This window comes from Trichosurus vulpecula, chromosome 4 (assembly GCF_011100635.1).
Source record: "Trichosurus vulpecula isolate mTriVul1 chromosome 4, mTriVul1.pri, whole genome shotgun sequence".
In the NCBI taxonomy this organism is placed as follows: domain Eukaryota; kingdom Metazoa; phylum Chordata; class Mammalia; order Diprotodontia; family Phalangeridae; genus Trichosurus; species Trichosurus vulpecula.
Window position 1 is genome coordinate 260,264,304 of NC_050576.1, and position 22,428 is coordinate 260,286,731.

General features: G+C 40.2%; 1 protein-coding gene across 1 annotated transcript in view; it reads left to right on the forward strand.

The window, feature by feature from the left end:
- The window catches only part of WWTR1 (WW domain containing transcription regulator 1), a 185,504-nt gene that overhangs the window by 146,564 nt on the left and 16,512 nt on the right, over positions 1 to 22,428 (forward strand). Inside the window, exon 3 of the mRNA XM_036755870.1 lies at positions 12,096 to 12,301. Within this exon, the coding sequence (XP_036611765.1) occupies positions 12,096 to 12,301 (206 nt within the window). The remainder of the gene's footprint in view (positions 1 to 12,095; positions 12,302 to 22,428) is intronic.

A 22,428-nucleotide genomic window follows, 5' to 3' on the forward strand; every position in this document is an offset into this window, starting at 1 on the left:
ATACATATGTATGTATGTGTGTGTATTGGGGGGTAGCCTTCTTGTCTAAGCATCTTTCTGAAACAAATCCCTCAGGGCTTTGGCATTCTAGGCACCTTCTCTCCTCTCTCATTCAAAGGGTGTTGACTCAAATCAATGAACATTTATTAAGCACCTGTGATATACTCAAGGAGAGTTGTAGAACACTTACTTTCCAATCTTTATTGGTAGCAGGAATTTCCTCCCTGGAAGTCACCTTCACTAAAGAAATCACAGGTCTGGACCCCCCACCCTCCACCCCACTCCACCAAAAAAAAAAAAAACCCAAAACTGTTCAGGAGCCTGTAATAACCATGGCAGACATAAGTATGAAAAGTACCAGCCCCTGGCTTCAAGGAGGCTCCTTTATGGTGTGGCTCATTATAGTAGACCTAGGAGTTTCATTTCTGTGTCTGTGGGTTCCTGTCCTCTTGTGATTCTCTATCACTCTCCTCCTGTAGAAGGCAAACTCTTCCATTTGGATGTAACCTCCTTGATGACAGAGATCTGCCTTTAATTGTATCTATAGAGTTCTGTATACAATAGTCACTTGATAAATGCTCATTAGATAGGATTGGTGAACCTACCTTAGCCTGCCTCCCAAGAATATTGGATAGGTTTAAAATATATACAAGAGAAATACAAAATAATTTTGAGGATAAAGCAGTAGCAATTAGGGACAATCAATGGACAAGCATTTATTAAGCACCTACTATGTGCCTGGCGCTGTGCCAAACTCTGGGGATCTAAATATAAAGAAACAACTCTCAAGAAGCTTGTATACTAATTGGTGAGACAATGAGCATATGTAAGTTTATATAAAATAATATGAAGAGAATAAATAAAAATAATTCAATTCTGGAATAGAGGGCACTAGCAATCTGGGTTGGGGGAAAGGGTGGAAGTAGGAAAAGCTTCACATAGAAGATGATACTTGAATTATGTCTTGAAGGAAGCCAGCAATTCTACGAGGCAGGGGTGAGGAGAGAATACATTCCAGGTATAAAAGACAGCCATTGGAGTGCCATGTATAGGGAATGGTAAGACCAGTTGGGTTGGCTCATAGAGCATTTGAGGGGAAATGATGTGTAATAAGGCTGCAAGTGGAATTTGATGCCATATTGTAAAGAGCCCTGAATGTCAAAGAAAGGAGTTTCAATTTGCTCCTGGAGGCAAAAAAGAAAAAGCTGTTGGAGTTTATTGAGAGGAGAGTGATATGATCAGATCATGATAATTAAACAATTCAAATATTCACACAACTTTTCATTTACTTAGTACTTTCAAGATCTTAATCAAAGCAGGATATCTTTGTTTTTAAAGACCATACTCAAAAGTATGATTAGAAGTCTAGTCAACAAATCCGCTAATTATTCTTACTCCTTCATTAGCGTAATTGTGTGTGTGTGTGTGTGTGTGTGTGTGTGTGTGTGTGTGTGTGTGTATCTCAAAGAGCAGTTTTTAAACTACGAATGTTTATCTAAAAGTTTATTTGTTAGTAGGTTTGGAGATGAGTTTAAAATAGCCAAGTCAAGGGGGTGTTTAGTGGCATAAATGGGGGTGACTTCTTTCATTCATTGAGGGAACTCTTGGTATTAAAATTCACTCTGCTTATTTAGTTTTAGAGACTCACCTTGGATACTGAGAAATGAACTCAATTGCCCCTGGTCATGTAGGTCATAAATGTCAGAGGTAGATCTCCATAGCTCTAAGCCCAGTCTTTCCCCACTACACTGATCTGCCTCTCCAGGATGAAGTGGGAAGGATGGGGTATTTATCCCAGGTTTTTTAAAAAAAAGAAATTTTTAAAAGGTAGGATTGAAAGACAGCTTGGTGCATTAAATGATGAAGTGGACTGGGAATCAGATGATCTGAGTTCTAATCTTGGCTATTTCAGAGCTTTAAATGCTCTGAGCCTCGCTTCCTGCATCAGTAATAATGTTGTTGCTCAGTCATATCTGATTCCTTGTGACCCCATCTGGGGTTTTCTTGGCAAAGATACTGGAGTGGTTGGCCATTTTCTTCTCTGGGTCCTTTTACAGATGAGGAAACTGACGTTCAGCTTGGCTCAGTGACTTGCCCATGGTAACATAGCAAGTAAATATCAAAGGCAGGATTTAAAATCAGGTCTATCTTCAAGCCTACCATTCTACCAAGTACCTTTATCTCTGGATGAGAAAATTGAGACTTGGAGGTTAAATGACTTCCAAACATCATACAGTTATTGGCTTTACCTAAGTATTCCTCTTTGTGCCACACTGTGTTGCCTTGCCTGTGAAGAGGTTACTCCATTTCGTTTTTTTTTTTTTTTTCATCTTTTCATCCTTAGCTCCTGAGATATTAAACTATTAATAGGTTGTTGTTATGGTGATCAACACATAGCAGGTGCTTTGTAAATACTTGAATTCAATTGACTTGACAAAATGTTTGCTGTCCCTCTTCCTCCCTTTTGATCTCTTAAATTGACTTTTGTGGACTGGCCCTGCCTGGGAACATAGCTATCTTTTTTTTAGTAATTCTTTACTGTGAAACTATATTTCAAGTTAGAATTCCAGTGGTCCTTTGTTTGCATCTCTTATGGCCCACCTTTATGTTGTGGTTTTTTGAAATTAAATCTTGTGTTAATACTCTGTCTTCTCAAGCACTGTGTCCATGGATTGAAAGGACAGACATGAAGTCTTGTGTATGTGTATCCTAAGAGACTGAGTCTCTGGGGAACCTCTTCCTGTTTTGCCTATTTATGTACTGTGGAAGTATCTTGGATGGGACACATAAGTGTTGTACTTGTTGGAGAAAGTGCCTGTGATGATAAGGCTCAACAGATTTAGCAATGTCACATGAACGTTTTCCAAGACATTTGCTTCTCAGAGTAAAACAGTGAGAGTGAAGTGCTATCTAACCCCTTCTAGCCCTGGTCCTACATCATGATGGATCATGGATTTAGAACTGGAAGGGACCACAGAGGTCATCAGATCCAGACCCCTCATTTAACAGGTGAGGAGATCTAGTGATTTGCTCACCAGGACACAGCTAACAAATGTCTAAGGGGTATTTAAACCTAGATCTCCCTGACTCTGACGTCCTGTGCTCTCTCCACTCCACTAAGCTCTTGAAGTCTGGGTCACCTGAGGCACAAACCCTTTGTAAAGGTTATAAGAGTGGGTACAGAATGAATTCAATGTCTATGGTCCAAGCCTAGTTAAGTTAGCACATTCATCAACAGACCATCCAGAGGATGCTGATATTTTCAGGTGTGTCATCTCTGGCCACCCTTTCCTAAGTCATCGGGATGTTTTGCCTAAGTGGAAGAAACACCCATGCCAGCAATTTCACAGATTCTTGAAGCACCTACTTAGGATATAAAAGTTGGCTTTGTAAACTCTATTTCAGGGGGATGGCAGGGAAGGGAATATAGACATAGAATAGGAAAAAGAAAAAGAGAAAAGAGGATCATTGAAGCATACATATAGATATATATATATAGGAAACAATAGGAATGTTTGAAAGAAGTACAGACAAATAGGACAGCTTTGAAAGTTACATGTTGAATTTATTATATTTAATATATTAGTATTTGTTATTTCATAGAAAAATAAACTGTACATGAGATCCGTATTAAACTCCTCTTCTTCTGTTGTAGTATGCATCTGAAAATACTGATGTTATTTCAGTTTGTTAAGTTGAGAATAAAAATATCTTTGAAAAAAAAAACCTCACTTATTTTGCTAGACATGGAAATAGACCCAATGCTTAGGAGGAGGGGAAATGGAGATTAGAAATGAAAAACATTCTCATTCCAGAATTCATTGTGCTCCAGAAGTGGAGAATCTGTGGCCTCGAGGCCATATAGGCCCTCAAATGTGGCCTGAATCCAAATTTCACAGAACAAATTTGTTTGGTTTTGGAAGTTTGGATTCAGTCAAAGGGCCATACTTAAGGTCCTAGAGGGCCACATGTGGCCTCAAGGCTGCAGGTTCCCCACCCATGGCACTAGACCTTACACCTTTGGCCTCCCAGTAAGTTTACCTGTTGTCATGTCGGCTGAAATAAGATATTGGAGGGCTTGGCTCAGAGCCCTTTTATAAAAGACTGGGAATAGAGAGGTGTTGTCTACCCATGTACTTTATAAGAAAAGAAAGAGGCAGAAAAGGGGGAGAAAGTAAGTTAGGAAAAGAATAAGCAGGCAGGAGATTTCATCTCTGCTTCTTTCCTGACTCCTCACATAAACCATCCTTTTGGGAAGAGCATTTGGAGGAGAGAGGCAAGGTAAATTCTGAGTCTGTTGGTTCAGAGGTGGAGGACCCTGATGCTGGAATGTTGGCAGCAGCCAGTGAACTCAGCACTGGGAGTCTTTGACAAAATGTGCTCATAGCTCGTCCTATTCTGGTTTTTGTTCTTAAGCCTAGCTATATGGTTTTGTTTTCTTCATTTGGCTTGGTTTTTGTGAACAGAGCCTATTTAAGAGAGAGAGATGGAGAGAATCAGAAAGAGAGAGAGAGAGAGAGAGAGAGAGAGAGAGAGAGAGAGAGAGAGACCCAGGACAGAGGAAAGGAAGTCCTTATACCTCTTCCAGGCCAAGAGGACATTTGTCAAACATTCCAGGAAAGCAGCTGGGGCAGCCTCTGATTCACTTAGCTCCTTCACAGTCTGAAGCTTCTGGCTCTAGAAGGATGTGCCTGCCCTCTTTCCACTATTCCCCTTTACCCTGCAAAGAGCCCAAGTTTATATAGAGAATTCCTTCCATTTTCCTCTTTTTGCATTTTTTATTTTATTTTTAAAAATATTTTATTTTTTCCCAATTACATATAAAAATTTTTAGCATTCATTTTTAAAAAAATTGAGCTCCAAATTCTTTCTCCTTCCCCTTCCTCCTCATTGAGAAGGCAAGCAATTTGATATAGGTTGTACATGCACGGTCATGCCACACATTTCCATGTTAGTCATGTGAAAGAAAAAACAGACAAGGAAAAAAAAGTTTAAAAAGTATGCTTTGATCTGCATTCAGACTCCATCAGTTCTTTCTCTGGATATAGATAGCATTTTTCATCATGAGTCCTTCAGAATTGACTTAGATCATTGTAATGCTGAGAATAGCTATGTCATTTACAATGGATATCATATCACTTTCTATACCAGTCTCCTGGTTCTGCTCACTTCATTTTCATCAGTTCATGTAAGTCTTTCCAGTTTTTTTCCAAAAGCATTCTGTTGTTTCTTACAGTACAATAGTATTCCATCACAATCACATACCATGACTTGTTCAGCCATTCCCCATTCAATGGACATTTCCAGTTTTTTTTTGCCACCACATAAAAGAGCTGAAATAAATATTTTTGTATATATAGGTCTTTTTCTTTTCTCCTTTTTAAAAATCTCTTTGGGACCTAGTAGTGATAATGCTGGGTCAAAGGGTATGTACAGGTTAAAACCCTTTGGGCTTTGTTCCAAATTGCTCTCCAGAATGGTTGGATCAGTTCACAACTCCACCAACAATGCATTAGTGTCCCAATTTTCCCATATCCCCTCCAACATTTGTCATTTTCCTTTTCTGTCATATTAGCTAATCTGCTAGGTATGGGGTGGTGCCTCAGAGTTGTTTTAATCTGCATTTCTCTAATAATATTCTTATCTGGTGTAGTCTTTTTAGACCTTAGTTAAGGACCCTAGCCCTTATAGTAAATGATATTGAGATTAATGTCCCTTATTTTACAGATGAGGAAATTAAATGAGGAAGTTAAATGATTTGTCCAAGGTCAAACAGCCAAAACAGTCAATAGGTTGCAGAGCTGGAATCCACATGCTGACCTTTTAATTCCAATTACAACACATTTAATAATAGAGCTGTGCAATAGAAGTTGCTGCATTTCCCAGAATGGTGAAAAAAAAGTTTGTCAGCCTTGCTACAATTATAGGTGTGGATCAACAACTAGACAATTTCAACTTTAGTCTGAATGTCTAACTTTGTTATTGGGAATATGTGTTTGTGGAGGTGGGAAAGGGAAGGGGACAATGGCTGGTAGAATTCATCTTCCTTCTGGTTTTGAGGTACCACAGAATGAATATGGAGCTAAGAATTGGGAGGCCTGGGTTCCTAAGTTCTAACTTCTCTTATTTGATTTTAGTCAAATTATCTAACTGTACATTCTTCATCTATAATACGAGAGCTTTGGACTTGGTGATTGTTAAAGTCCTATCAAGCTCTGTCAATCAAACAAACTTGTGAGCTCATTCATTTATTCAATAAGCATGAATTAAGCACCTACTATGTGCCATATTCTGTGCTATACACTTGGCATACAAAGACCCTACCTCCCCCAAGGAAGCTCCACCCTCAAAGAGCTTATATTTCCTTGATTTTGTGAGCTCTTAATTTAATTGACCAAACCAGTCTTGAAAGACAGCAAGAAGAAGAGATTTTTTTCATAGTTTATATCTAAAGCAAGTATTTTCTGGTGTTCATGTTAACTAAGAGCCAGTCTCTTAGCAGTGCAAAGAGTTATAGACTTGGAACAGAAAGACCTAGCTCCAAATCTTTAACTCTGCAAATGCTATTTCTTTGACCTTGGGCAAGTCACTTAACTCCTGAGACTCAGTTTCCTCATTTGTAAACTGAAAGGATTAGACTTTGGGGTACCTTCCAGCTTGAAGTTGTCTATTCATTAAATCATTTGTATGTGCTTACTGTACTTTCCCCCCTCCATTTGCATATTTGATACCAGTGAACCCTTTAATATTTTATAGGAAATCTATAAGGATGACTTTACTATAACACCAACAATGTCAATTTGGAAAGCATTGGCATAGCTATTTCTTATGTCTCCAACTTACCCTAACCCAATTCCCTCTTCTTCTGCCAACATGGCCTCTATTAATGCCCATAGGAATATGCTGCTGACCCAGGATTTTTAGAGTTTGAGTTCTGAGTTGTTTTTCCAGGTGTGGTGATGAGTTCATGTTGACTCGGTCATGTTGTCCAGCTTGGTCTCCTTGTAACCAGAGCCTGCCAGGTACAATAAATAAATCCTTGTTGATTGGTTGATCAATGCATTTGTGAAATGGCTAGTAGACTGGACCTTGTGGGTATTGAATCCCCTTGTATAAATACATGTTGCAAGGGTATGGAGCTCATGGTATCCTTGGGGTGAATGCCTAGTATACAGCTAATTTTTATTTATTCAATTATACTTATAAAAACACCGCTGAATTACTGAGAACCAAATAACAACATCAAAAGAAAAAATCAAAACAAGAAAAGATTAAAGCACTTGACCCAATTTAAATTATTTAAAACAATTTATACTCTTCAGTGTAAAAGAAAAAGTATTTTTGGATTATGTTTCCATTTATAGGCTTTAGAGCCAGAAGGAAACTTGAAAGTCATATAATCCAAATATCATCATTTTACAGATGAGGAAATGGATGCCCTGTGAGATTAAATGACTTGCCCAGAGTTTCATAGGTTAGGATTTGAACTGTGGTCTCCTGACTTTTGTTCTTTCCATTACATCATAGTTGTCTAAAGAAGTATCTTTTGTCCATTCAAAGAAAGTCAGATAATCCACATCATACTCTGTGCCTCTCTTATTTTTTTTTTGATCTGGACCCATGACTTCATTGGCATAAATAAGTCTGCCAACACAGGTCAGTAATTTTCTTCAGTTCATAGCCTTAGCTGACTAGGGGCCCTGAGTAGTTGGGACACTTGCCCAGGGTCCTCCAGCCAATCTGTGTCTCCAAGGATGATTCTCTATTCACCACACCAAGCTTCCTCTCTTACTATTATCTTCACATTCTACCTTTGATTATCTGCCTCTCTGTGATGGAGGATGATGATGATGACAACGATGAAGATGACAGTGATGAATAATGGTTTCCCTCTCCTACTAGACTGTTGGGACCAGCCACAATCTTATCCATCTTTGGATTTTGCCAGTACAATGTTTTATACCTAGTAGATCACATTAATAAATGTTTGCTGAATTGAATCCCAACTTCTCTATTTTCTGTTATCCTGGGAAGTTAACTAGGGGTCAAATATCTATGTTGCATGAATTCATCCCTTTCCAAAAATAATGATCGAGAAACCTATTTATTTTGAGGGCTTCCAACTTTCCTTCTGATGAAAGCAACAATGAAAGAAAGATAAATGTGAGGTGTCAATTCTTATTCTCTTGGAAAGAAAAGTGAAAGACTTCGCTGTTGGGGATTTGATGCATTTTTGCTAAGATGGAGCAGTTTCTGTTTGGGTTATTTCTTTCTGCTGAAACTGGTAAAGAAACAGTGTAGAGGAGGTCATTGGTTTTTCTCAAGAGGCTTACAGCAGTCTGCCCATAATCCCATCTGGCTTCAGAGAGTACATTTGGAATAACTTTCTGAATATACATATTTTCAGCTGAAGTATTGCTCTGCCCTCATAAGGGGCAGGCAGAAGCCATAGTATTCTGTACATTGTCAGTATGGCAGCATTTCTTCTTTCTTGGCTTTAATTTCCTCATCTGTAAAACAAGGAGGTGGTTCTAAATGATCTCTGTGGTCCTTACCATTGCTTAGTCCAGGGAAACCTGTGGATGATTGTTACTTTCCTATAATCTGTCTTTGAAGGGCAGAGAGCCAGTCTTTGAGTTCAAATGACCTCAGGTACTTACTGTGTGACCCTGGGCAAGTCATTTGACTTCTGTTTGCCTTGGAGGTAGCTAAGTTATTATCTCAGCCTATTTATATATTAAATAAATGCATAATCATCCTCCTCTGTAAAGCAGGAAGGGAGTTACATTTTCTCATTTCTTCTTTATGGTCAATCTGGGTCACAATAGTTTCCCAGAATTCAATTTAATAATAATAGTTGGCATTTCAATTCCATTCAATAAACCAGGCACTGTGCTAACTGCTAGAGATATAAACAGAGGCCAAGGACAGTCCCTACCGCCAAATATCTTATAATATAATGGGGGAAACAACATAGGGATATAAACAAAGGAACCTATATACAGGATAAATAGGAAATCATTGAGAGAAGGCACTGGAATAATCTTAATAATTAGGGAAGGCTTCCTATAAGGTGGGATCTTAGTTGGGACTTAAAGGGAGTCAGGGAAGTCAGTGATCAGAGTATTCCAGGCAAGGCGGAAAAATGAAAGAAAATGCCTGGAGCTGGAAGATGAAATATCTTGTTTGTGGAACAGCCAGGAGGTCAATGTCACTGAATTGAAGAGTATCCCTTGGGGAATAAGGTAGTTTGCAAAGTGCCTTACAAAAACTTTCCCATTTTATCCCCACAACAACCCTGACAAGTAGATTATTATTATTATCTATTACCTTCACTTTTTTGGTGAGGGAATTGAGGCCAACAGAGGTCTGTGCCCAAGGTCATAAAGGAAATAAGTGTCTTAGGCAGGATTTGAACTCAAATGTTTCTTAGTCATCTACCTTATCCATAGTGTTTAGTTGCTTAGATATGTATGCATTTTTTCATTTACATTGTGGTAATCACCATGAATATTGTTTTCCTGGTTCTGCCTATTTCACTTTATATAAGTTCACATAAGTCTTCACATGCTTTTCTGTTTGTTACAGTGTAGTTACACTCTCCTTCATTCATATGCAACTTGTTGAGCCATTTCCCAGTGGACAAGCATCTACTTTGCCTTCTCCTTGCTTCTACAAAAAGTGCCACCTTTGCTTTTAAAAAAACAATCTCGTTCTTCAAGCACTGCTATCTTTTGACCTCTATTTCCGTTGGCCAGCAGACATGCTGAGCTTTGAGTGGGTTGAATCTAGCTTTAATTGGAAAAAGCCTGTTCGCTCGATCCACCCTCCCTCCCTCCCTCCCCAGAGAGCTCCCTTTGAGAACTGAGTGCTTTGGATGTTCCAGCAAGGGTGTGGTCCTTGAAGAGTTTTCTTCTCGTTTGAGACTCCCCCAGATAAGGTTTCAGACATTAATAAAATCTGCTGAGGAGGATCTGATTGCCTCCGAGGGTTCAATAACAGAACGCATTCTTGGTGTGTGTAAACCAGGTTTACACCCAGAATATGGAACTGGAATGATTCCTGGGGGCGACTCCCTGATCTCCTTTAGTAAAGGACCTAAAGAGAGGCCGTCTCTTCCTTGGCTGAAAAGCATCTGTGCTGTAAAATTACATTTTAAAGTATTCCTAACCTAGAAGTCTAAAAGGTTCTTTTCCTTGAGTCGGGGATTCCTAATGAAGCAAACAGCTGAATTTCTGTGGCAGATACCGAAATGGCACTGGCCATACAGAGCCACCTCATTTAAGCATAAATGTGTACCTTTTTTTTTTTTTGGCAACTACCTTCTGGAAATTACCTGGGAAAAGCAGTGAGGATCCTTTGTTTCTGTTTAAATAGATGTCCCCCAAAAGGAAGAAAGTAGGGTAGTCATTAATTTTAGTTATTCCCCCTGATTCTTAGATGAATTAAAGTGAACTCTGGGTATCTGGAGTTATGAAACAGAGACACTAGCTCTGAAGTCAGAGGTTCTGGGTTCAAATCCTGTCTCTGGTGGTTATTGCCTTGGTCCAGTCACTTAATTTCTTTGAGTGTTAGTTCCCTCATCTGTACAATGAGGAGGTTGGACTCCAAGGTTCCTTCCATCCCTAAAGTAATTGATGATCTTGTTAGCTCTTCTGTCTCATTGCTATAGTTCAACTCCATTCAATAAGCACTCATTAAGCACCTACTGTGTATAAAGCACTGTGCTAGTTGGGAGTCTTGCTTGTTTGTTATTTTATAGTCCTTCAAGTAGAGACTCCCACTAATCTGACCACAGGTGGAAACGGTTCATTTCAGTAACTTTACTTCATGTGACTCTGGCCTCAACATAGGGAACTGCCCTTTGAAATAAGATAGAATGATTGCTAGGAGGTCCTGGGTTCAAATCTCACCCCTGACATTTACTAGCTATGTGACAATGAACAAATTACTTAACTTCTTAGGGACTCAGTTTCCCCAGATAAAAAATAACGGATCATTATTAATGACCTTTGAGGTTCCTTCTATCTCTTGGTCTGCAATCATATGACTCAGTGGCCTCTGAGGTCCCTTCATAAATCTGTGATCCTATGAACCTCATTTCTGGAGCTGGAACCTCGGAAGTTATCCAACCCCTTTAATTTACAGATAAGGAAACTGAGGGTCAGGGACTTGAAGTGACTTGCCCAAGGTCATACATGCAAGTAGGAGATTTCAAAGGTGGGATTTGATTTTGTTATTCCTTTGATTTCAGAGCCAGAGATCTTTCTGTTATGCTTCCAGATGATATGATATTTGAGAAACCATGATATGAAGAAGAGCAAAATCTGATTTTCTTTTTCAGTGATGGCTCAAGATGGTGTGTGCTGGTCAAATAATGCCACATTTTCCTTGGCGCTGCTTCTTTCTCAGAAGCAAAGGGATGGAAGGACGTTTTGTTCTTTATCACTTCTCCAGTGGTTAAGCGAGATATCCACTATAAAAAGACAATGGCTTAAAAAACCACAATCCTTATTTAATTACTCACTAAAATATTCATTCGCAAAATGTGATTTCTATACTTAAATTAACTTGGAATTCTATTTGTCATCAGTACCACCCATGACAAACATTTACTAAAGTATTCGTGATAGAAAGAATCCTTTGTCTCCCCCAGAGGAATATGAACTGAGGGTATGTGTTCATTGCTCTCTCCGTGCTATTGCTGCACAGCCAGGTGGTACAGTGGGTAGGGTGCTGCTCTTGTCTGCAAGAACTGAGTTCAGTTCTAGCCTCAGTCACATGCTAACTGGATGAATCTGGGTCAGTCATTTACCTTGTTATTTGCCTTGATTTCCTCATCTGTCAAATGGGGGTGAGAGTGAGCCTTATGAAGATCCAATGAGACAATATTTGTAAAGCACTTTGTAAACCTTAAAGCACTCCATGAATGATTGCTGCTATTTTTATTATTAAGAACTTTTTATAAAAGAGAAAGTAAAAATCTTCCATAAAAATTTCGCGTTTGGTCGACTCCCTCCAGCTTATAAGTTTCTCATTTTTTTAAGTTATTTTGGACCTTGACCTTAACTATCTTCCCATTTCCTCCCCTTCAGTGATGAACCACCAGCACCAGCCACAGATGGCATCCAACACCACTTTATCCCAGCAGAACCACCCAACCCCTAACCCACAGGCGGGCTTGATGAGTTTGCCCAATGCCCTGACCACTCAGCAACAGCAGCAGCAGAAACTCCGCCTCCAGCGGATCCAGATGGAAAGAGAAAGAATCCGAATGCGCCAGGAGGAACTCATGAGACAGGTATTCACCCCACTTTTGCCTGTCAGGCAGGGAGATTTCTTTGAACCAGAGCTATGGGTCTTGGTGCTTTAAAAACCCAAGGGCTCCAATCCATTTTCTTCTCCCAAATTCCCTTCTTTGCCCAATGCTGTCAGGGCCAAGAATTAAGAAGCTGACAGATATATCAGTGTCTGTATTGGTTCCTACATCAGTTGTATGCACTATTGGCAGTCCTAAGGAAAGGAGAAGAAAACAAGGGAGAAGAAATAAGATGAGGGAAGGGTAGAAGAAAGGTTATAATGGTGAGAGAGAGAAGCAGGGAAGAGATGAGGTCGGGGGTGGGGGGGAAGAGATAGAAAAGAGGTTTATTCTGGGTAGAATAAACTTTGCCATAAGTGGACTCCTCCTCACTCCCAGGCAGAGCTTCGTCCATACTCTTTCTTTTTGTGGCTGGCTAATTAGGAAGAGCAGAATTACTGGGACAGGCCTGAACCTGGACCTCTAAATCCTCCCCTACCCACACACACCCTCCCTCCTCATCCTTGTCCCCTGCTGGCTATCGCATTTGCAGACTTTTGGTTTTCTGGGTGCCCCTCAGGGCAGGACCCTTCTGTTACTCTGTCAGAAGTAGTGGGAGAGGTCCAGGAGAAAGCTGCCAGGCAAATCACCATGAGCTTGGACAATTATAGAACTTCTTTTTTTTTTTTTTAAAGTTTAAATATTACAAAGCTAATTTAACCAGTTTGCATGTCTCATGAATTTTATTGGCTATAGTTTGGGAGGAAAGTTTCAATTTATTGTCCTAATGCTTTAGTCTTAGCTTTGTGACTCATGGAGCAAGAGAGTTGGGTAGCTTCCTTTGGATGGCTTAAGGAAATAAATAGTTTGAACAGACTACTGAAAGAACACATTTTCCTTCTTTTGTTAGGGAATATGTGGTTATTTTTTCAGTTATGACTTCGTGTCTGGAAATTTTCTGTCAGCTTCCTTAAAGAAAATAAATCGCCTGCTTCCCTTCAGATGTAAATTCTAGCCCATAAATTGCATATATGATGTGACTTGGGGATTTGTCTTTTTTTTTTTTTGCAGTGGAATTGTAGGGGGAATATTGATGTAACTGGGCTCAGAAAATGAGGCCAACAGAGAAACAATGTGATTTGTTTATCCAGTAGAAGTTGTCCCCCAAATCTGAGGGAAAGAATTTTGTCTTAACTGATGTGCCCCTCATGGAGTCAGATCCTGGAGTTGTTGTCCATACACTTGGGGGCACAGGCTGCAATGCTGGACTTGGGGTCAGGAAACTTAGATCAAGCATCACACACTTACTGGGTGGGTGACCCTGGACAGGTTGTTCAACCACTCTCTGCCTCAGTTTCCTTATCTGTAAGATAATGATACTAATGACACCTACCTCATAGGGCTGTTGGGAGGGTCCAATGAGAAAGCACATGTCGAGAGCCTCGCCAACCTGAAAGTGCTATGTAAAATGCTATTATTGGTACTGCTCCCATTTCTACTACTACTGCTACTCTGACTTCTACTAATACTACCATCATCACCACCATCACTACCATTACTACTATCACTACCGCTGCTACTACTACTACCACCACCACTACTACCACTATTACCATTACCACTACTACCAACATCACCACTATTACTATTAGTACAACTATTACCACCATCACTACTATTACTACTACTACTACTACTACCACCGCTATCACCATTACGACCAACACCACCACTATTGCTCCTATGCTTGCTGCTATCTAAGTCAAATAGCACAGACTATTCCCAGGGCAAGCCACACAAAGGGTTTCTCAATTGTGCAGGTAAAGGTGAAACAGAGATCCTGGGACACAGACGGGCACGAAGCCCTGTAAAGTCAGAGGAAAAGGGAGGAAGTAAAGAGAGATGAGGGAGAGGCACACCCTATTTGAAGTCTTCTAGCAGCTTCCTATTTTTATTATTCTTACCTATTGGGTACTAAATTCTGCTATTTATAGCTGTCGAAAGACTGCACGTTCTCCCAGCACCTTTTAAGTCAGGTTCTCTAAATTCAACACCCTGGTACAAAGTGCCATCACCGCACCCTAGTTACAGCTCTGGCCTCTTGCCTTTGTGTATGACTTGTGCCTGAACTTACACAGTTATTTCAGGGCAACATTTGTTCAAACTGCTTTTAGCAATACTGTATCATGTTTCTTGGCAGGATATGGCTCTACAATTTTTTTTTCAATTTGGGTAAATACTTGGAATTATTTTTTAGCTTTATGAATGTAGAACACACCAAAGAGAATGGTGTATCTATTTGCAACTTTTATTGCCTATGTGAGGAAGCTCATACATTAGATTTTTCTCATACCTGACACCAGTTAGAAAAGATGAACGGGCCTTCCCTTCCTTCTTTCCTTTCCTCCTCCCCCTCCCTTCACTCTTCCCCCATCTTCTCCCTCTCTCTATACAACAATATTTCTAAAAATTCCAATTGTCTTTTTTTGGGGGGTGGGGGTGGTTAGGCAGGGGAAGAGAAAAAAAAGTACACTCATCTGGGGTGGGGCTGAAAATCCGTTTATTTTTTCTGTTTGTTACTTTGAACCAAAATCCAGTTTTTAGGGTTCATGTTTCAGAGAAGTTACCAAGTTCCTTCAGTGTTTGTCTTCCCAATGTGGAGTTACTAAGCTGCCTTTAACAGCACGCACCTGTAATTTCAGCTATCAGGGAGGCTGAGGTTCAAGACCATCTAATAAAGGCCTGCTTTCTAGATGATCTGGGAAGTTTCCTCTCTTGCCTTGACTAATTAAATGCCAAATAATTGAACTTCTATATTAGGGTCATAGATGGAGAGCTGGAATGGACCTTAGGGGGTCATCTAATCCAACCCCCACATTTTATAGATGAAGAAATTGAGGCCCATGGAAGTTAAGTAACTTGCCAAAAGTCACACTGGTAGCATCAGAAGTGGAACTGAAACCTAGTTTTCTAAGCCTAGAAGCAATGCTCTTGACATTGGGCCATGTTAAAGCCTTAGCTTTTTTTTCTCTTTGAGGCAATTGGGGTTAAGTGACTTGCCCAAGGTCACACAGCTAGTAAGTTTCTGAGGCAGCATTTGAACTCAGGAAGATGAGTCTTTCTGATTCCAGGCCCAGTGTTCTATCCATTGTGCCACCTAGCTGCCCTCAAGGTACATTTCCCCTTTATTCTTAGGGATATATTGTTCATTTCATTTGCACTAAATTCAATTTAATTTGAATTAAATTGTATTCACTTCATTTCAATTTACTGTTCATCAGTCATTTATTAGGAAACTATTGTGTACCTGGTGCTGGAGATACAAACATGAAAATAAAGCAGTCTTTGTTCTTTAGGAGCTCAGGAAAGGTGGGAGCTGGGGAGGAATAGTCACTAAGGGCACTCAGGTGCTTGACCTTTGGTGAAACCACTTTACAAGGACTCTCAGACAGTTTTTTTTTTATTCCCCTTGGCATATATACCCATGATAATCTCTGAAGAATTAGGAGGCCACAGTTCACTCCCCAAGGGTTGCAGAGCATGCCCCTTTGTCAGCCCTGTGGTGAAGGGGCAAGGAGGAAAGACCTCATTGGCTAATTCAGATTTGTTGAAACAGGTTAGGAAAAAGGTTTAAGTAAAGTAGGCTGCAAATCCAGAAAATGAAAGGAAGAAAGAAAGCATGATCAGAGATCAAAGTTGGTCAGCACTAGATGAAGGAGGGGCCACTTTTTAGGTGTCTCTGTGGCTGCCATCTTTGATTGTCACCAGTGGTCAAAAGAAAGTCAACATGTGTGCTGCTTCAGAACCAGAGGTCCAGGGTTCAAATTCTGGCTTGGAAGTTAACTTGTAACCTTGGGCTGGTCACAACCTCCATAGGCCTAGTTTCTTCAACTGTAAAATCAGGTCTTTGTACTAGATCAGGCTTACAAACTGCCTTATATGCATTATCTTACTTGAACTTCACAGTAACCCCTAGAAAAGGGACTCAACCATTTTTGTGACAAGGATCCCTTGGGCAGTCTGGTAAATCCTACTGGCTCCTTCTTAGGACAGTGTTTTAAAATACATAAATACAAGGGAAACTCATTATACTGAAATATAGTTATCAAAATGTGAAAAAAATTCGGTGATCCCCAGAAATCATGGACTGCTGGCTAAGTATTTCTGTACTAGATGGCACTGGAGAGAGCTTAGCTGTCTATATCAACAATTCTAGAACCACTGTTCTTTTTCCTGTTCCACACAGTAGATTCTAGAGCTGAGGTTTGCATCCAGATTATCTTGACTAATTTCCACTGTAACTTGCCATTCTCTGCAATTCAGTGCACCCCCAGCTAAATTTGTTCTAGGTATAATAATTTCTGGTGATGGCTCAGAATTCCCTGTTTGTGTTTGGTATTTGTAGCATACCTTAAAAAAAAAAAGCTTCATTCCATTAAAAAGCAAGGTAGCTTTATTCAAGGGACCTATCTGCTCATCTACTTGCCTCTTTCCTGAAAAGGAATTTGAATTCATGTCAAGAAGCAGTGCCAGAAAGAGACGTTTCTTTCTAACAAAGATGGCCTTCAAATGACTGCTTAGTTTATAATGGGCAGCCCGCACTTTGTATTTGGGAAAGTTCTTTACTTCCCAGTTGCAGGGAGCCCTGGGATTTGGTCAGAAGCAGGCAGGACACAACAGATGGTAATGGCGCCAGGACAAATGGTAATGTCTGGGGCCTATCTCCATGGAGTAGCCATGAATCAATGCTTAACTTCAGCCTTAAAGGGAAGAGATACTGGTAGCAAGGCCAGGCTTATTCTCTCTCTCTCTCTCTCTCTCAATCTCTCTCTCTCTCTCTCTCTCTCTCTCTCTGTTTCTCTCTGTCTCTCTCTGTCTCTCTCTCTCTCTGTCTCTCTCTCTCTGTCTCTCTGTCTCTCTCTCTCTCTCTCTCTGTCTCTCTCTCTCTGTCTCTCTCTCTCTCTCTGTCTCTCTCTCTCTCTCTCTCTCTCACACACACACACACACACACACACACACACACACACACACGTCTGTCTATCTTACAGAGAGAGACAGAGAGTATATAAATATACACAGGAGTATGTATGCATGTGTGTATGTATACAGTGTATTATATAATATGGAGATCTACGTATACACAAACACATACAACATATACTCATATCTATATCGATCTATACTATATATGTACAGTATATAAGTATATATATAAGAGTATTTGTATTCTTGTGCACATGCATATACATTCACACATGTATATACACACAAATATACACAACACATACACACATATATGTCTACCTGCCCTAAATATATATTTCTAGAGTATACATAAAAACATATTATATAGAAAATAATATATTATAATATATAATGTTATCATATATCATATAAATATAAGATATAGATAGACAGATAAATATAGAGAATATATAAATATAGAATATATAAATATAGGAGAATGTATGTGTGTGTACATACCTACATGTATATGTGCACATATGTGTGTATATACAAACACTCAACACATACACACATATCTCTATACTACATAGTATATATAAGTGTATAGATAGGAATATGTATAATTACATTTTTACATGCATTATGTACACACATGCATATCTATCTATATTACACACATGTGTATATAAGTATATACAGAGTGTGTATATGTGTATATATATCCATATACACACATATGTACACACATGTACATGCATATGTATACAGTGCGACAATACAATACATATGTGTATATATACTTCTAGATCATAGAGAATATGTCTAAATGAGTATGCATGTGCATGCACATATATACTGTATATCTGTGTATATATCACACATAGGCAATATACACAATACATACACGCACATATAAAATTATACCTAGCGCAGATTTGGTTGGGGATGCTCTGAGTTGCAGAGACTAGCATACAGAATTGTATAAACACATCTGTCTATCTGTCTGTCATACTCTGTATATATCTCAAGGCAGCTAGGTGGTAGGATGGATAGAGGGATGGACTTGGAGTCAGTTCAAATGTAGCCTTAGACAGTAATAAACTGTGTGACCTTCGGAAAGTCACCTAAACTGCCTCTGACTCAGTTTCCTCATCTGTAAAGAGGGACTATACTAGCACCTCTATCACAGGGCCATTGCGTAGCCCAAATGAAATAACTCCTGGAAAGAGCTTTCCAAATGTTAAAGCATTCTATGTCAGCTGTTATTCTGCTTTATGGATAAATGGTTGTTTATATGTTGTTTTCCCTGTTAAAATGTGAGCTCCTTGAGGGCAAGGACTATCATTATCTTTCTTTGGATTTCCAGGGCTTAGCCCAGTTCTTGGTCAATAACAAGTACTCAATAAAAGCTTGGCATGGAAGAAGCAAAGGAGGAAATCTCACACCTCTGGCCTCTACACCATTGGAATCACAGTTTAGGCTTAAAAAAAAAATAAAGGTCCCCACAAAACCCCCTTGCTCCAGTCTAAATGATGTGAGGCCAAGGCCTGGATGGTGGTGGAGTGAAGAAATCCCTTTAAGTCCCCACCTCCTTCCCATCCACCCTCCAGGGGTTTCATTTTTCAGACACTATTATTATTCCCCAAACTAACCCTTCCCTGCAGCTTTTGTGGTCACTTACGGGGGCATTCAAGTCTTGCTACATCGCCCTCTCCCAGTACCCTACTCCCCCATGTCTCCCATGCCACTTGTCTAAGAACCAGAATCAAAGAAAATGCTGAGTAAGTGCGCTGTGGGGTTGCCAAGCAACAGAAAAGAGGCTCAGAGGGTTTGGGTGAAAGTCAGTGGAATTCTCTTTGGCCTGCCTCCCTCACAAATCTCCTTTGAGCTTGACAGCTCAAACTTTGCAGCTGCTCTGCTGGAGAGTCACGCCCAGGCGTGAGCAAGTCTGGGTTTCAGGGAGCCTTCAGGGCCTGGCTTATATTTGATCAGAAGGGCAGCTTTTTTTTTTTTTTTTCCTGAGAGAGAGGTTAAAGTGTGTCATAGCTGTTAAACTCCATCCCAGCCGCAACCCCGCTTCCTCCTTCCCCGAATGAAACTTAAGTGACAAGGCATAAAACTTCACATTGAGGGAGCTAATCAAGTGGAAGCCTGTAATCCCAGGAAGCATTTACAGTGTTCAAAGTGCCCTGATTTTCTTTTCCTGCTGTTACAGACATGTAGAGAACAATCATTCCTCTCTGGGGCCATTTTGACAACTTTGAATGAAGTTGAATGTGTGAAAGATAAGGCTCACCAGATGGCCATTTCTGCCCCTTACCTCCGATCTCTGGCTATGTGGGAATATTCCATTTTAGGATTCCCTTTGTTTTCTACAGCTTACTGTTTTTGGTTGGGGTGCCAGCGTGGACATGTGCCCCTCCAAATGTGGAGGATGGCAGAATGGGGTGAGCTCTGGGGGAAGCCCAAACCCTGTCATTCACAAATACTTTGCCTGAACTCTTCCTTTTCTGTCCAAACTCATTTTGGCAACTGAACTTGTGTGATGAGAGATCCCAAACCAGGGAGATTCATTGTCAGGAACTCTGACAATGGATATCTGGGCTCCTTTGGCAGAAAGTTAAAAAGAGATTTACATCAGGACGTTGTGTAAAGAAGGTGAATAATTTAGCGTCCTGCAACGTTTGAAGTCTTTTAAAGTTTTTTTGGCAGGGATTACACATTCTCTGCAAAGGAAGAACCACTTTGAGACTCAGGATTTCAAAATATTGCTTTTATTTTTTCATTTGTTTCCACTTACCCCACCCTTGTTAATTAAAACAATACAGCATCCCATTTTTTTCGGATCTTTTCCTCCAACTCGCATACTGACAGCGCAGGACCCTCTGAAGAGCTTATTATCATTGGGTTCCCTTTGAAGTCCGTGCCAAAGGCCACATGAGCCAGGCAGCAGGAGGCACTTCCCCAGCCAAAGACATCGCAAGGGCTGCTGGGACCCCGGTCCAGTATCCCTGGTCACGACAGGCTGCTTGACTTTCAACTGCAGTGTACTTTCTCACCTCCCCCAAGAAGACTACCAGCAAGTTGGAAGAGAAGGAGGGCTGAGATTTTAATCTTGAGACAACCTTTATTTAGTTATTGGAATTTAGCATCCACTCCCGCACCCTCTCTGCCTCTTCCCCGATGTCCCCACCCCCCAAACCTGAGCTAATAGGAATGACCTTTTAAAAAACAATCACCTGCATAATTCCCCACCTCCAGGAAAGGTGTAGTAAACTAGACAGACTGCCATCTTTAAAAGAGATGTTTGGGTTTATACATTGCAGGAGTCTGAGACATGGTGTTCTCCACTCCCAGACTGGAAAAAAAGAGTAAGGAGAAGTTCAACAAGGAGTCATTATGGAGATGCTAGGCAGCTTTCCAAATTCTTTTGAGTCTGTATTGTGACTTCCCTGGACAGAGTGGAAAGGGTGATGGCTTTGGAATCAGACAATCTGGGTTTAAATCCTGGCTGTCTCTTATTCTGCCAATGAGGCATTGGGGAGCAAGTCACTGGAGCTCAGTTTCCCTGTTTGTTGGAGTGGCTAGTATTAAAGCTCCCTTCCAGCTTTAAATATATGGTCTTATGCTCATAGTCAGAGAACTGTGCCCTGCTAGAATTAGGAATAACTGTAGTGGTCATTTATCTCAATCCTCCCTCCCAATCCAAGAATTACTTTTCCCAAGAAATTGTTCATGATCATCTCTTCCAGCACCTGATCTTGTGTGCCTTACCTTGCTAGATTCCTTCAAAGTTAAGCTGAAACACCATTTCCTCCATTTTCCCGATCCTGCCAATTTCTGATCCCCCCCAACCCTATAGCATTACCTTGTTTTCATCTTGCATGCACAATATGTGCCCATGTTGTTTTCCCGGCAAGCTTCTTGAAGGCAGGGGCTATTTGCATTTGTTTCTTTAGCACCTGGCACATAGTAGGTACTTAAAAAATGTTTGTTGATTGATGGGTCAGGCTAACCACAGTTCTTCCAGTGATTCCTCAAGCAACACATTTTATATATAATTCCCTATCCCCAATCAAGAAATCAATAAACATTTCTTAAGTACCTACTAAGTGCCAAGCATTGTGCTGAGCCCTGGGGATGCAAAAAGAGGTAAAAGACAGTTCCTACCCTCAAGAAACTTATACTCTAACACAGAAAAGAAACTGTGCTCTAGAACAAAGGTTTTTAACTGGGGATTGATGAATTAAAAGAAAAAATTATCCACACTAAGACTTTGGAGGTATCCTATATTTTATTTTACTCATTTATGTCATTCTGGGAAGGGGTCCATAGGCTCCACCAAAGAGGTTGTCAAAGATGGTCCATGAAACACACAAATTTCAGAACCCCTGCTTTAGAATTTGTCAATATCCATCCTGATATGTAGCACCCAGAATTGGACACAACATTCTAGGTATGTTCCAACCAGCAGAGTCCAGTAGTACTATGATCTCCTTTGTTTTGGACATTATGCTTGTATTAATATAGTTTGAGATTGCATTTATTTTTGAGGGGCTGTTCCACTCTGCTAGCTAACTAAAACATAGTTAAATAAACATAAGCCTGTATGCCAAAGTTAAGTAAAAGTGATTCAGGGCTTATCCAGATTGTGTGACTGGCCAACAAGTTCAGAATTTTTCTGGTAGGTATTAAAGGGGCATTGAAAATACATAAGCAAGGGAAGGAAAACACAGTGTAGCTTATATTGGGAAGTTAAAGTCCATGTCTCTGGTGCACTGGAAAGACCATGGGGCTAGGTAGGCAGGAGATCTGCAGTCTGGTTTCAACATTGGTACTGACCCGTGGTAAAAGGAAGGTGTTGGACTTAGATGATTCCTAACCATGTCCAGTCTAGTGTTCTGTGACCAGCCATGTAATGCAAAAATTATTTCCCTTCTCTGGACCACAGTTTATTCATCTGTAAAATGGGGAGAGTGACTCTGACAATGTTTAAACCTCATTGAGTTCAAATTGGTATTTGTTCCAGAGTGTCAGAGTTGGGTTTTTTCCTACTTTGAGGGGCTGGGTGGATGAGGGAGAGTCAATGTGATATGAGAGAAAGAGACTAGGAGTGAGGAGAGCTTTAGTTGAGGGACCATGTGGCAAGTTACTTAAACTCT